General features: G+C 56.0%; 1 protein-coding gene across 1 annotated transcript; it reads left to right on the forward strand.

Annotated features, from left to right (window-relative positions):
- Positions 1–874: 874 nt before the first annotated feature.
- EPS8L3 (EPS8 signaling adaptor L3) lies at positions 875–11,366 on the forward strand. Its single transcript, XM_078071714.1, has 18 exons — positions 875–905; positions 1,038–1,102; positions 2,469–2,627; positions 2,913–3,062; positions 3,198–3,253; positions 3,650–3,789; positions 3,879–3,994; positions 4,221–4,341; positions 4,432–4,493; positions 4,747–4,821; positions 5,166–5,314; positions 8,281–8,362; positions 8,620–8,654; positions 9,239–9,347; positions 9,558–9,686; positions 10,192–10,265; positions 10,772–10,904; positions 11,176–11,366. The coding sequence occupies exons 1-18, from the start codon at positions 875–877 to the stop codon at positions 11,185–11,187; spliced, it is 1,698 nt and encodes a 565-aa protein (XP_077927840.1). The 3' UTR covers positions 11,188–11,366.
- The last annotated feature ends 1,639 nt before the right edge of the window (positions 11,367–13,005 follow it).

Consider the following 13,005-nt stretch of genomic DNA (forward strand, 5'->3'; position numbering starts at 1 on the left):
ACGGCCCCAGGCTCGCACACTAACCAGAGCGGCTGTCTTTGTGAGAGAGAAACATGCAAGATTGGCCATGGCATCAGGAGGGCACTCTGGGCAGGGGAGGATGGTGGTCAAGGGGGGCTTCACGGAGGAGGTGATCCTTGAGCTGGATTTCAAGGGCTGGGTAGGGAGGGGCTCTGGGCAGAGGGTTCAGAGTATGGAAAGGTGAAGAGACAGGAGTCTTCACTGTCTAAGACATTCAGGGAAGTGCAGATCATTAACAAATCCTACAGAGCCCCATGATTAAGATGCCTGCACACGCGCATGCAAACAGATACACACACACACACACAACACACACCCCCCCCAAGTGGGTCCGCAGCTTAAGAGGCAACATAACCTCCTCCCAATTTGCGGAACTGAAACAGGCTTGCTCGAGAAGCTTGCTTTGGCAAGGAAGGCTGCTGCACCTGACGCCTTTCCTCCAGAGGCTAGTGCAGCCCATGGACCTGGCATCTTTTACATCCAGGCCCAGGACGGGATATGTTCCCAGGTGCCTGTCCACACAGCTTTCCCGAGCCCACGGGAATGAGCCTTACTGACCAAATAATGGGAGGCCAGGAGCCTGCCTTGAGGCCTCCCCGGCCCAGCCAAAATGGGGCTCCTCGGAGGAAGGCCAGGCTGCAGGATGGTTCCGGAAAGGCCCCTGGAGCCAGAAGTTTTGGGTCTGGTCCTGGAGGCTCCAGGTCAGAGCCTGGCCCAAACCTCAGGCCTGAGTGAGGGATGAGCTGCAAGAGCACGTCTCCTGCCCAGTCCTGCCCTGGTATTTTTCTCCCCAGCCCTGATAGCTGTCTCTCTGGTTCAGTGTCAGTTCAAGGAGTCATCTAACCGTGGCAGCATGTCCCGGCCCAGCAGCAGAGCCATTTACCGTGAGCTCCCCCTCTGGTCCCCTCTCCCCTCCCCTCCCCAAAACCCCTGCCCTCACTGACCACCCCCCTCCCGTAACTGTCTCCCCCCCATCTGTTCCTCCATCTCCGTCCCCTTGCTTTGCACCCCTGCAGTGTACCGGAAGGAGTACTTGCAGAAGGTCTCCTCCGAGCCCACCTGTCTGCAGCACAGGGTGGAGGTGAGTAACCCTGGGGAACTGCTCTTTGCCCAGGATCTGGCATGGCGGCGGGAGGACGGCCCGCATGAGGACGGTGGTCCCTGCAAGGACCTGCAAGCAGAGCCCTGTCTCGGCTGGGAGAGGTCTGGGCTGGAGTCCCCAGGGCAGGCATGCGCCACTGGGGGCTGGAAAGAAGGTTCCAGCCCTGCCTGGGCAAACGGCACTGGCACTGTGAGATCTAGTTGCCTGCAGGGCTGTTGGCACCACAGGGCGAGCGCAGGCTGGAAGGGTGTTGTGGGGAAGAGCAGACACCTGATCAGGCTGAAGCATCTGGGGCAGACAGCAGATTTAGGCTCCCAGGGAGAAGAAGCAGGGAGGGACACAGGGACAGTGGTCTGGAGGCTCACAGGGCAGCAGGGATGCCGCCCCCCCAAAGCCTGCCAGGTGGGTTGGGGCCAGGAGTCCTGGGCCTCATGACAGAGGCGGGGGTTTGAACTGGCTCCATTCAGGCCTGGTGGGTGAGAGCAAGAGATGTGTCCCGGATGCACATGAAGTCAGGGGCCCCAGAATATGTAGGCAGCATGAACTCCCAGAGAGGCACTGAGGCCTGGACAGAGAGCAGGGCGGGGGCGTCAGGAGCAGGAAGCAATGGCTGCCCCCCAACAAGGGCCTGGAGGGAGGGCAAGGGGTGGGGCTGTGGCTTGTGAAGGTGGCATTTGGATGGGAGAAGGGAGGGGTCTCCTTGAGGAAGGAGAATAACAGCAAAAACCTGCCAGGATCGTCAGACTAGCAGTGGGCAAGGCTCTGAGTGAGACCGAGATGACTATGGCCCTCATCGGGCAAGACTCAGAGAGGGAGCTCTTGATCTTCCTGGGAGACTGGGAAGGGATAGACTAGCAGAAGTGGGAAAAGCATTCTGGGTATGGGGAGCAGCATGAGCCAAGGCAGGGAGGCAGGACTGTTCATTCAGTGAGGAGAAGGATCAGGCTGGGATGGTGGATTCCCAAAGGGTGCAAAGAAAGCCAGGGACAGAATCTGAGGGTCCTATATCCCACCCAGAGGAGTTCTGACTTCATTTGTTGGGTTATTAGGGCCCACATCTACCTCCAAACAGCCCCCTCTGCTGGCCTGGACTGTTAAGGGCCATGACATCCTTCTTCCAGAGTCCTAAACCCTCGCATGCAGCTCATCAGACCCTGACTCGGGGGCCTTATCCTAGCTCAACTGCTCCTGGCCTCCCATTGGCCACTGAAGGCTGCTCTATGGGGATGGCCTGGGACCTCCCCGACAAGGAGGCCAGGAACACGTCCTCCTCCTCTGCTGTCTTTCCCCCACCCCTGCCCACTACCACCTGTGTGCCCCCTCTCCAATCCTCCTTTCCCCTCAGCACCTGATGACATGTAAGCTGGGGACTCAGAAAGTCCAGAAACCCAAGGATGCCCTGAAGAAGCTGCAGGAGATGGATGCTCAGGGCCGGGTGTGGAGCCAAGACTTGCTCCTGCAGGCCAAAGATGGCAGGCTCCAGCTGCTGGACATCGAGACAAAGGTCAGCCCCTCCTGGACTCTGCAGTGGGTCACAGCTAACATGGGTTGTGGATAGCCAGCACCAGGCATGGACTCACCCCTCCCGTGCCCCAAACATAGGCCACCTGTCCCCATATACAGTATGCACCCAGGCCTAGGGAGGGCTGGGGGACAGAGGCACCGGGGTCAGGGAAGACGACACCCCTGCCCCAAGCCACAAGGCGAGCTGGGGTGGCCCAGGTTCGGGGTTCCCAGCAGCCACCGCGGCGCTCAGTGACCTCACGGCCGAACTCTCCGTCTGGCCCAGGAGGAGCTGGACTCTTACCGCCTGGACAGCATCCAGGCCGTGGACACGGCGCTGAACACCTGCTCCTACAGCTCTGTCCTGTCCGTCACGGTGCAGGAGTCAGGCCTGCCAGCCACCAGCATTCTGCTCTTCCAGTGCCAGGAAGTGGGGGTGAGGGACCAGGGGCAGGGTTGGGGAGGGAGTGGGCATAGGGTCCAATGACCATCACTCTCCCCCCAGCACCACCCCCCACCGACACACACACACACACACACACAGAGCCTGCCTGATTGCTGCTTCCTCCAGGCAGAGCAACTAAAGACCTGCCTGCAGAAGGCCCTGGAAGAGGGGCAAGAGCAAAGGTAGGCAGTCTGGGTCCCAGCCCACCTGCAGGACCTCAGAGCCTGGGCCTGGGTGGGCCAGGCCCTGGCCCCACTCCTGGGGGAGCCCAGGAGCCTGTGGCCCAACCAACCTGGGCCTGGAACTGGGGAGGGACCAGGCTGGGGCTAGGATGCAGATGGGCATGAGGGAGGAGATGGGACTGGGCCCAGGGAACACTGGAGACTGTCCCCGGAGACTGACATGGGACCGAGAGGGCCTAGGGGGCATGAAAGTGAGGCAGGGTGGAGTCCAGCTGGAGACCAGGGAGCAGGGCAGGTGGATCTCCTGGAGAGGGGTGGTGATATCCCTTGATCCTGGGGCAGAGCCTCCATCCCAAGAAGCCTGTCAAAGCTGTGTCCCCATCATGTGCTCAGCAGACCCCAATCTGGAGCCCGTCACCCCAGCCAAGACATATGGAGGGGGCCTCCTCTGGAAAGGTCATTCTCCAAGGAGCAGGTACCCCCACCAGAGCAGGGGCCCCCTCCAAAACAGCCCTACTGGACGACCCCAGAGCACAGTAAGTGTGCGGTATGAGGGCAGGTGGAAAGGAAGCTTTGGATCAAAGATCAAAAAAAGGCTCTGGGCCATTGTCCCCTTCCATTGTAGGCACACCACCATCCCCAAGGCCGCTGCCACACAACTTCAGTGTCCGAGAACAACGCACCTTCACTCTGCCTCCTCCAAGGCGGTCCCCATCCCCCAAGAACCCAGAGAGGGATGAGGTAACCATAGATTGTCTTGAGCTGGCTGAGGCTCTCTGGGCCTGGTCCCAGGATGGCCAAGGCAGGCCCGGGACTGAGGAGGGACAGGGAGGCTTGATCAGACTCTGGGCTGGGCCTGAGGCTCTAGTTGGAGGTGGGGAAGGGTCAGGGGAAGGGTCGGGGGTGGGGGGTGCTTCCAGGGTGGGCCCAACTGCCCACTCAAGGGCACGGGTTGTTTGGGGTCCAGGAGATACTAAGCCATGTCCTTAGGGACATCGAGCTGTTTGCGGGAAAGCTGAAGGAGGCCCAGGCAATGAGCAGTCATAAGAAGAAGAGACTGGGGAAGAAAAAGGGCAAGGATCAGTGGGGTGAGTGCTGAGGGCTACAGGGGAGGGGACAGAGGTGGGGACGTGGTCTTGGGATGATCTACAACCCACCACCTTCGCCCTCCCCTGTAGTGATGACACGGGCCCAGTATATTGATTGCTTCCAGAAGATCAAGTACAGCTTCAACCTCCTAGTATGTGACCCCTCACAAGTTCCACAGCCCTCCCCTCATCCCACCCCAGTAACTGCCTCCTCTCTGGTCTCGTGGACACCCCCAAGTCCTTTCCTTCTCCAGCTTCTCCCCGTGGAACCTGCCCTCCTCCTCTTGGGACTTTTGGAGAGTACCAGGCTCCCACCCAAGGCCCTGAACAATTGTAGTGTCCTGGGATCCTGGTGAAGGTGGGGAAGGGTGAAGAGTAGTGGCACATAGTGCCCTGTGTTCCCAGGGGAAGCTGGCCATCTGGCTGCAGGAGAGGAACGCCCCTGAGTTCGTGCACATCCTCTTCCAACTTGTAGACTCCGTGAGTTTGGGGACAACAGGGTGATGAAGAGGGACAGGCTGAAGTTAAGATAGAGCAGAGGCCGGGGCGGAAGTCAGGCGGCAGAGGGAGGCTGTGGGGTCTGCACTTTGCTCACCACAATACAACCTCCTCGTTGACTCCAAAACACCATCCCTGCTGTGTACAGAACCCCTCAACAGGAGAGATGGGCTGGGGTCGGTCCGAGGGTGCCAGGGGTCCAAGGGAGACAGGAAGGAGCAGCAGGCCTGAGGCAATGTGGGAAGCCAGGAATTCCGGGCCCCTTCCTTCTCCTGTTTGGCCCTGGGAGAGCCTCAGCTTTCTGACGCCTTCCGTCCCTCCCCTAGATCCTGGCCCAGTGCCCTGAGCCTGGCCTACCAGCCCAAGTGATCTCACCCCTCCTAACCCCCAAAGCCATCGAGCTGCTGCAGTCCTGCCTCAGCCCGGCTGAGAGTGACTTCTGGAAGAAGCTGGGTGTGGCCTGGACCACCAGCCGGTGAGTGAGGACAAGGCCGGACTGAACCAGGCCAAGGGGCATGGGGGCACTGGGCAGGACGCTGGAGACGGCAGGCTCTCGGTTGTCACAAACCAGAAATAACTCAAAACAGATCCAGGGGGACTCTACATGGAATTCCCAACTTTTTATTAGACTAAATACAAACAATTAAAAAAAGAAAAAAACACCAAAATGGCCGCTCACCATCACCCCCACCACTGAAGGAAAAAAGGACAATTCTTCCCAAGAAAGCAGAGTTGGCAACCTGCTATTAAAATATTTTCTCATTTTGGTCAAGGACAAAGTGAAAACTTTGTCTCAATCCAGCCAGAACTTAAGGATTGCTGACGGAAGCGATGCCGATGTAACATCACTAAGACTTGGCAACCAATGGGCCAAGGGGTGGAGAGAGAAAGAGGTATTCCGGGTGGCCGTGAGATGGGCCACGGCACAATCAGGCCTGGCTGGGGAGGCCGAAGGGAGCGAGCGGGAGGTGGGACCCGCTGGGGGTGCGCCGAGCTGGAGCTGGGGCGTCAGTGAAACATTCCCCAGGTACACCAGCCCCCCACCGGAACTCAGGAGAGAGGTCCCAGCTGGCCCGTGGGTTTGAGGACAGTCAGCACAAAAGTGACATCTGGGGGGCGCCTGGGTGGCTCAGTTGGTTAAGCATCTGCCTTCGGCTCAGGTTGTGATCCCAGGGTCCTGGGATGGAGTCCTGCATCGGGCTCCCTGCTCAGCGGGGAACCTGCTTCTCCCTCTCCCTCTGCCTGCCTCTCCCCCTGCTTGTGCTCCTGCTGTCTTTCTCTCTCTGTGTCAAATAAATAAATAAAATCTTTAAAAAAAAAAAAAAAAAAGGTGGCATCTGGAGCCACCTAGAGGCAAGGGCTCCGGAGGGAGCCCCAAGAACTCACTTAAGCCAGCGAGGCCTGCACCATCCCGGGGGGAGAGGAAGGAAGGGACACTTCCACGGGTTGGTGGCAAAAGGGGGAAAGGGTCAGGGAGGCCAAGAGAAATTCCAGGGAGTTGAAAGGAGAAACAAAAAAGCAGGGGCGTGAAAACCAGGAGAAAAGAGGGTTTTAGAAAGAGAAAGAGAGAGAGTCGACCATGAAATCAGCCCCGTTGTGCTAGTGAGTCTCCCGCCTAATGGGCAGCCCTTCCCTGTGCGGCCTCGTTAGAAGAATTTTTGCCCGATTCATCTAAAGACATGAATTACGATTCAATGTAATCTATTGATTTCATTGTGGTAGAACATACATAAGATAAGATTTACCATTTTAAAGTGTATGATTCGATAGCATTAGGTACGTTCGCACTGTTGTGCAACCGTCTCCACTGTTTCCAGAACTTTTTTCATCGTGCCAAACAGAAACTCTGTACCCATTAAACAATTAGTTAAACAGAACTCTGTACCCATTCCTCCCTCTCCCCAGTCCCTGGTAATTTCTATTCTCTTTTCTGTCCCTGTTTATTATTTCAAATATAAAATGAAGTCAAATGTGCCCTAAAATGTTTTCCAATTTCTTAAAATAACCAAAAATCAGTGAATGAATGAATGGAGAGACAACACAGAAAAGAGACTAACCAAAAAGATGTAAAAGCCCTCAAAAGAGTTGAGTTTTGGCAAATTATATTTAGGTGACTTGCTTTTAGGCAAATTGACTGGAAGTTATAAATAGCACTAAATGCTGTGGTAATCCAGAAGCATTTAGACCCTACAAGGCCATTGTATTTGGCAATCGGGAGATTATCGGGACTTTCAAAGGACAAATTTCTTTCTTTTTTTTTTTTTTTAGATTTTATTTATTTGAGAGAGAGCATGAGAGACAGAGAGAGAGAGAGAGAGAGCGAGCACACAAGCAGGGGGGAAGGGCAGAGGGAGAGGGAGAAAGCAGACTCCCCCTGAGCAGGAAGCCCGATATGGGACTCTGAGGGGCTCCATCCCAGGACCCTGGGACCATGACCTGAGCCGAAGGTAGACGCTTAACCGACTGAGCCAGGTGTCCCCAAGAACAAGTTTCGAGAGAGTAATAGCAGAGGTAAAAATCAGGTTGCAAAAAATAAGGAAAGACCCAGGGTTAAGAAAATGTAGGCAGGACATATAAACACGTTCTCAGAAAAGAGAAGGTTCTAGAATGACTGTCTAAAAGGAGTATTAACAGGGTCAAGAGAAGACTTGAGCATGTTTTTAGGGTAAAGAAAGGGAACCAATTAAAAAGATTCTGAAGACAGAATGATGTGTTTGTTCCTGCTGAGCAGATATTTATTAGCTGCCTCCAATGCCCTACCCACGGTACTCAGGGTGCGGTCACGGGGCTCCCTAGAGTAAGAAACCCAGACACGGGGGAAGCATTACTGGGAGAGAGGCAGTACTCCGGGGCCTGGTGAGAAAGGGAGGGACTTGCTCAAGGGGAGTGGGGATTCCCCGGGAGAAGATTCCTAGCAGAACAAGCCTGGATGCCACAAACAGCCCTGCCCTTCCTGCAGTGGGGGTGCAGCGGGGCCGGGGGAGGGGGGAGGCTGGGAAGCAAGTAGCAGCCCCCACCCTAGACTCAACCACAACAGCTTCTGTGATGCAAGGTGAGTCCCACCCACGAGTGAGCTCAAAAGAAAGAGAGCGCTGCCAAGAAATGAAACACGGGTCAGGGAAGCCCTGCCTGAGACCCCGAGGGGGCTCTTCCAGCCCCGACAGTCTGTGGTTCCACCCCTTTGATCCAAACCCCCAGTCTGGAGTTGCTGTATCTGCACTTCACGGGCAGGGGTGAGGCCGGGCCACAGATACCCTCACGGTGGGAGGTGTGCATGCTTCACCGCGTGCCCCTGTATGGGTGTCTGGGGCCTTTCATCCGTGCTCACGGGCCATGTCCTCCCTTCCCTAGAAGACCCCGAGGCTGGGCCCTGTCATCTCCTCCCTCGCCACACCCAGCAGCCCGGCACCGAGCGGACTCAGCTTTGTTCTCTCTCCCCAGGGACGACTGGACAGGCATTGAGCCCCTGCCCTACCAACCCACATTCTATGATGGTTGGCAGCTTCCAGAACCCTCCGACCAGGTAAGGGGAGCTTCGCAAAGAGCCCTGCTCAAAGCCCTGGTCTCTGGGCTACTTTCTGCCCTCTCAGTCCAAACCACGGTCACATGACACCTACGTGGTGGGTGGGGTCACGGAGGGACCCAGATCTGCATGGTGGCCAGGCAGGGGAGGGGATATGAGGCAGGTGTGTGCGAGTGGGGCTGTGGTCTGATACCCCGGCTCCCCCCCACCATGCTGGCTGACTCCCTGCTCCTGCTCCCTCTGTTTTTTCCCTACAGGCACCCTCAGGACAGCAGAACTCTACTTCCCTCCGGTACGCCCTGGGCTTAGTCGGGACTGCATGATTCTGGGGAGGCCGGGGCGGGACTGACCCAGTGGATCTGTGGATTCTACAACTCAGACCCTCTGGGCTCACATTTAGCCAGTCACGTGCCTCCCCTACCTTGGGTGAAAAAGCAGTGTTTTACCTTCCCAGACTCCAGTCCTTCTCGTCATACTACCTGTATCTCGACATACTACCTCTGATTTCCCAGAGCTCAGGTATAAAGCACTCAGAGGAGAGCTCAGACATAGAAACGTCCACTGCTAACAGAGTCTTCAGAAATCAGTGACATTTCAGACCCCTCCTGCCTGCAGGAACCCCCACCCCAATCCCCGCCTTACGCTGACCTGCCATTAAACCCTGTGGCAGCCGAACAGTCACCACCAGACTCCAGGCAGGAGATATCTGGGTCTCTGGGGCTGGGACAGGGACTCAGTCTCTGAGGCTCCATTCTCCAGCCATCCTGACTCTGTGTCTGGTCGGGGGCGGGGGGGAAGCTCTGGGTTAGGGAGCACCTCCTACTTTGCTCAAGAGGAGACACAACATGGCCCTCAGCGTGGAGACCCTAACCACGTGCCCTCCAGCCCCAGACCTGTCAAGCCAGCCCTGAAAATGCAAGTCCTATATGAGTTTGAAGCCAGGAACACACAGGAACTGACTGTGGCCCAGGGAGAGGTGCTGGAGGTGAGACATGGGCTTGAGCCTAGAAAAGAAGGTGGTGGTTGGTGGGAGCCATAGGCAGCCTGGCATTGGTGGTCTGGGTATGGGGCTGCTGGGGTGGGTGGCCTAGATAGGGAGAAGAAGGGTGGGGGAGGGCAGGAAGGAAGAAAGCCTTGGCGGGGGGTGTGGGGTATGGACAGAGGCTTGGGTGACTGAGGTAGTGACTCTTGGCAGGTCCTGGACCAGAGCAAGCGGTGGTGGCTGGTGAAGAATGAGAAGGGACAGAGCGGCTACATTCCCAGCAACATCCTAGAGCCCCTAGAGTCGGGGGCCTCTGGGAGCCAGAACCAGTCGCCTTCTTGGGTACCACCCAGCCTAGACTATCCAGAAGATCTAAGTCAGGGGTGGGAGCAGGAAGGATTCAATGACAAGTGGAGGAGATAGCCCTGGTTCAAGTTCATCTGTATCACCACAGGGTTACTATGTGCCAAATTTATCATGGGGCCAGAGCAGAGAATAAGCCTTGTCCCCACCAGATAAGTGAACCATGGAGTGAGATAAGTCTTGACGGGAACCCAGAGCAGGGGCCTGGATGATGGGGGCTGTGGGTAGAAAGGAGAAGAGGGGCGCCAGGGTGGCTCGGTAGGTTAAGCGTCTGTCTTCGGCTCAGGTCATGATCCCAGGGTCCTGGGATCGAGCCCCGCATTGTGCTCCCTGCTTAGCGGGGAGTCTTCTTCTCCCTCTCCCACTCCCCCTGCTTGTGTTCCCTCTCTCGCTGTCTCTCTGTCAAATAAATAAATAAAATCTTAAAAAAAAAAAAAAGAAATGAGATGAGATGGCCTCTTACCCCCAGCTCCCCTGATTCTAGGTTCCAATGCTTCGACTTAGCTCAACGCCTGAGGAGGTCACAGCCTGGCTGCAGGCCGAGAACTTCTCCACCGTGTAAGTGCCTAGCCCCAGAGGGCGTGTCAGGAGAACCTCTTCGAAAGACTCCGATAATAGCCAAGGAAAACCAGAGACCCAGAACATGCGAGGGACAGAAGAGACCCACAGTGCCCCCCTCTGCTGAGTTAGAGAGAGCAGGAGAACGGGCGTGTCCATGCCTGTGCAAGAGCACTGAATGAGGAGCCTCTGCCTGGAGGAAGAGAGCAGGATCCCCCGAGAACTCGGGAAGAACTTCAGCTGCCAGCCACCCCTCCCCACCACAAAATTCTCTCCCAGGGCATTTCTCCGTTCAAACCCAGGAGTCCTGAGCTTGGTTTAAGCCAACATGCCTATCTGACTCCTTCACCTCCAGATACCCTATTCCCTGAATTCTCCTGTAACCCCAGCCTCCAAGCCCAAACAGCCCCCAGCCGTCCGATACTCCAGAATATACCACGCCCCGAATACGCAGGCCCAAGTTCTTCCGCTCTCCTGCTGATAGATCCTGCTGTTCTCGTTCCCAGCACGGTGAAGAGCCTCAGGTTCTTCACAGGGAGCCAGGTGCTTCACATGAGACCCGGGGAGCTACAGATGCTGTGTCCACAGGAGGCCCCACGGGTCCTGGCGCGGTTAGAAGCCGTCAGAAGGATGCTGGGGGTGAGGACACCCTGGGCCCCTGACCCGCACAGGAAATGCTGGATGCTCCCCGGGGTGGGAGGGAGAATGCCAGGTGGACAAGCCCGCAGGCTTCCATTCCATTCCATTCCAGTCCAGTCCTGGGCTAGAACGGGGTGCGACAGGTACTGGGCACAGGATATTCCCCCCCAGAGGCTTGACTTCACGTGCTCAGGCATGCAAGCTCAGGCCGTGAGCCTCCAAGCCGATTGTCAACATGACCCGCCTCACCTCAATCCTTTTCTTTCCTCAGATGAGTCACTAGGCACCAACCCAGACACTTCTGAGATCAAGACCCTCCCACAACAAGCAAGATGGCAGATCTGATACTCCTTGGAGCCCTGAAAAATCCGCTGGATTTCCCCAGTTTGCAGCGAACCCCACAGCCCAGCTCGCACAGCAAAGAGGATGAGCAAGCCCAGAGGTTGAGACCAACGGTGCCCTTCTCGCTGTGTTGGGAGCCCTCCCCAGTTATCACCTATTTATTGTATCTCTTTCCTAAGCCTGGAGCACTGAATCTGTCAGGACTCCGTTCAGTCCCTCTCCTCCCCAATAAAAGCAGCTTCGAGCTTGGTCTGTGCCTCCCCGCAGCTTCCGGTGGGCCTGATGGGGGCCAAAGGCAGGGAGGCAGGAAGAGGTGGGACTCCGGGCCTGAAAACGGCAGCCGCCCCCCGCCCAGCACTGGGCCAGGCTGTTAAGGTGAGTGGGGACTCCCACCGCAAGCCCGGAGCTGAGAGAATTTGAGCAGAAGCTCTCCTTACTCTCTTTCTAAACAAGCTCCAAAATAAGGCCCTGCCCACCATCTTTCTCCTTCTCTGTACCCTTCTCCCAGTACGCGCAAGGCACCCGGGACAGCTGAGGTACAACGCTTCCTGGGAGGAAAGAGTCCTCAGGCTGACAGGGTGTGGATCACCCTGGCTGAGGAGCCAGAGAAGCACTAACAAACACGTCAGCTGCTCCAGGCTCCACTTGGCAACTTCCTCTTTTAAAACGACTGTGGTCCCCTCCTCCTGTTGGGTGAGCCAACCCTGAGCTCCCCAAACCGCCCCCCGCCCCGGCTTATCTCTTTAGTGGCAGAGCATAGGGAACATTGGGCCGCAAGTCGCAAGTCTACCAATCGGCTGTTTGACCTGTTGTAAAGTCACTTCACACTCTGGGTGCCTATTTTCTCAAAGGTTAAGTGAAGAGTTTGGACTGTTTGTGGCTTCTAATATTTAATATACATAGCCTTTTTAAGTCTCATAACTGTCATGGACTCTCCTCCCTACAGAACAGAGGTTATTCTTTTATTGCTTTTGGCTACAGAGAAGGCTTGATGTGTCTGTGATCAGTGGTCCTGGAGGGTTCTTAAGATGTTCCCCTAAGTCTCTCTTTTGTCTGGGCCCCAGAGTACCCTATTTTTGGACTGCCTGTGCCTGGCCTCCGAAAATCACCTCTCTTAGCTGGTCACACTGAATAGGAAAGCCAAAACTTTCCTTCACAAAAGAGAAAAAAAGGCGAGACTCTTAGAGTCTGACCGTCAAGGGCCGAAGTTAATTTCTTGGGATGGGGAGACGAGATATTAACCCATCACCCTTTGGGGTTTCATAGAGCTGAAGGAGTCCTAGACACAGGGAAAGACTTCAGGACCAGAAAAAAAACAAAAACAAAAAACCCAAGTGTTTTAGCACAGGGCTCCCCAGATTTCCCAGCAAAGACTGAGACGAGGTAAGGGGCTGCCAGGGCACCCAAAGCTCAGTGGACCTGGCACAGGTGATGCTATTAGACAGACCTAGGTTTGAATCCCAGGCCACCCCTGGAAACTGAAGCTTAGAAAGGCAACTGCACCTCTCCAGCCATTGCTTATCTTCATCAAATGGGCATAAAACCTATTTCACAAAACTGTTGCGAAGCTTGAATTGGAATAAGTTAGCCAACCTACATGAAATATTTAGATTCTTGCCTGACATATCATAGGTGTTCAAAACATATTCATCTTGTGGGGCGCCTGGGTGGCTCAGTCAGTTAAGTGTCTGCCTTTGGCCCAGGTCATGATCCCAGGGTCCTGGGATGGAACCTGGGGCTCCCTGCTCAGCGGGGAGTC

The sequence above is a fragment of the Halichoerus grypus genome, chromosome 5 (assembly GCF_964656455.1).
Source record: "Halichoerus grypus chromosome 5, mHalGry1.hap1.1, whole genome shotgun sequence".
NCBI lineage: Eukaryota > Metazoa > Chordata > Mammalia > Carnivora > Phocidae > Halichoerus > Halichoerus grypus.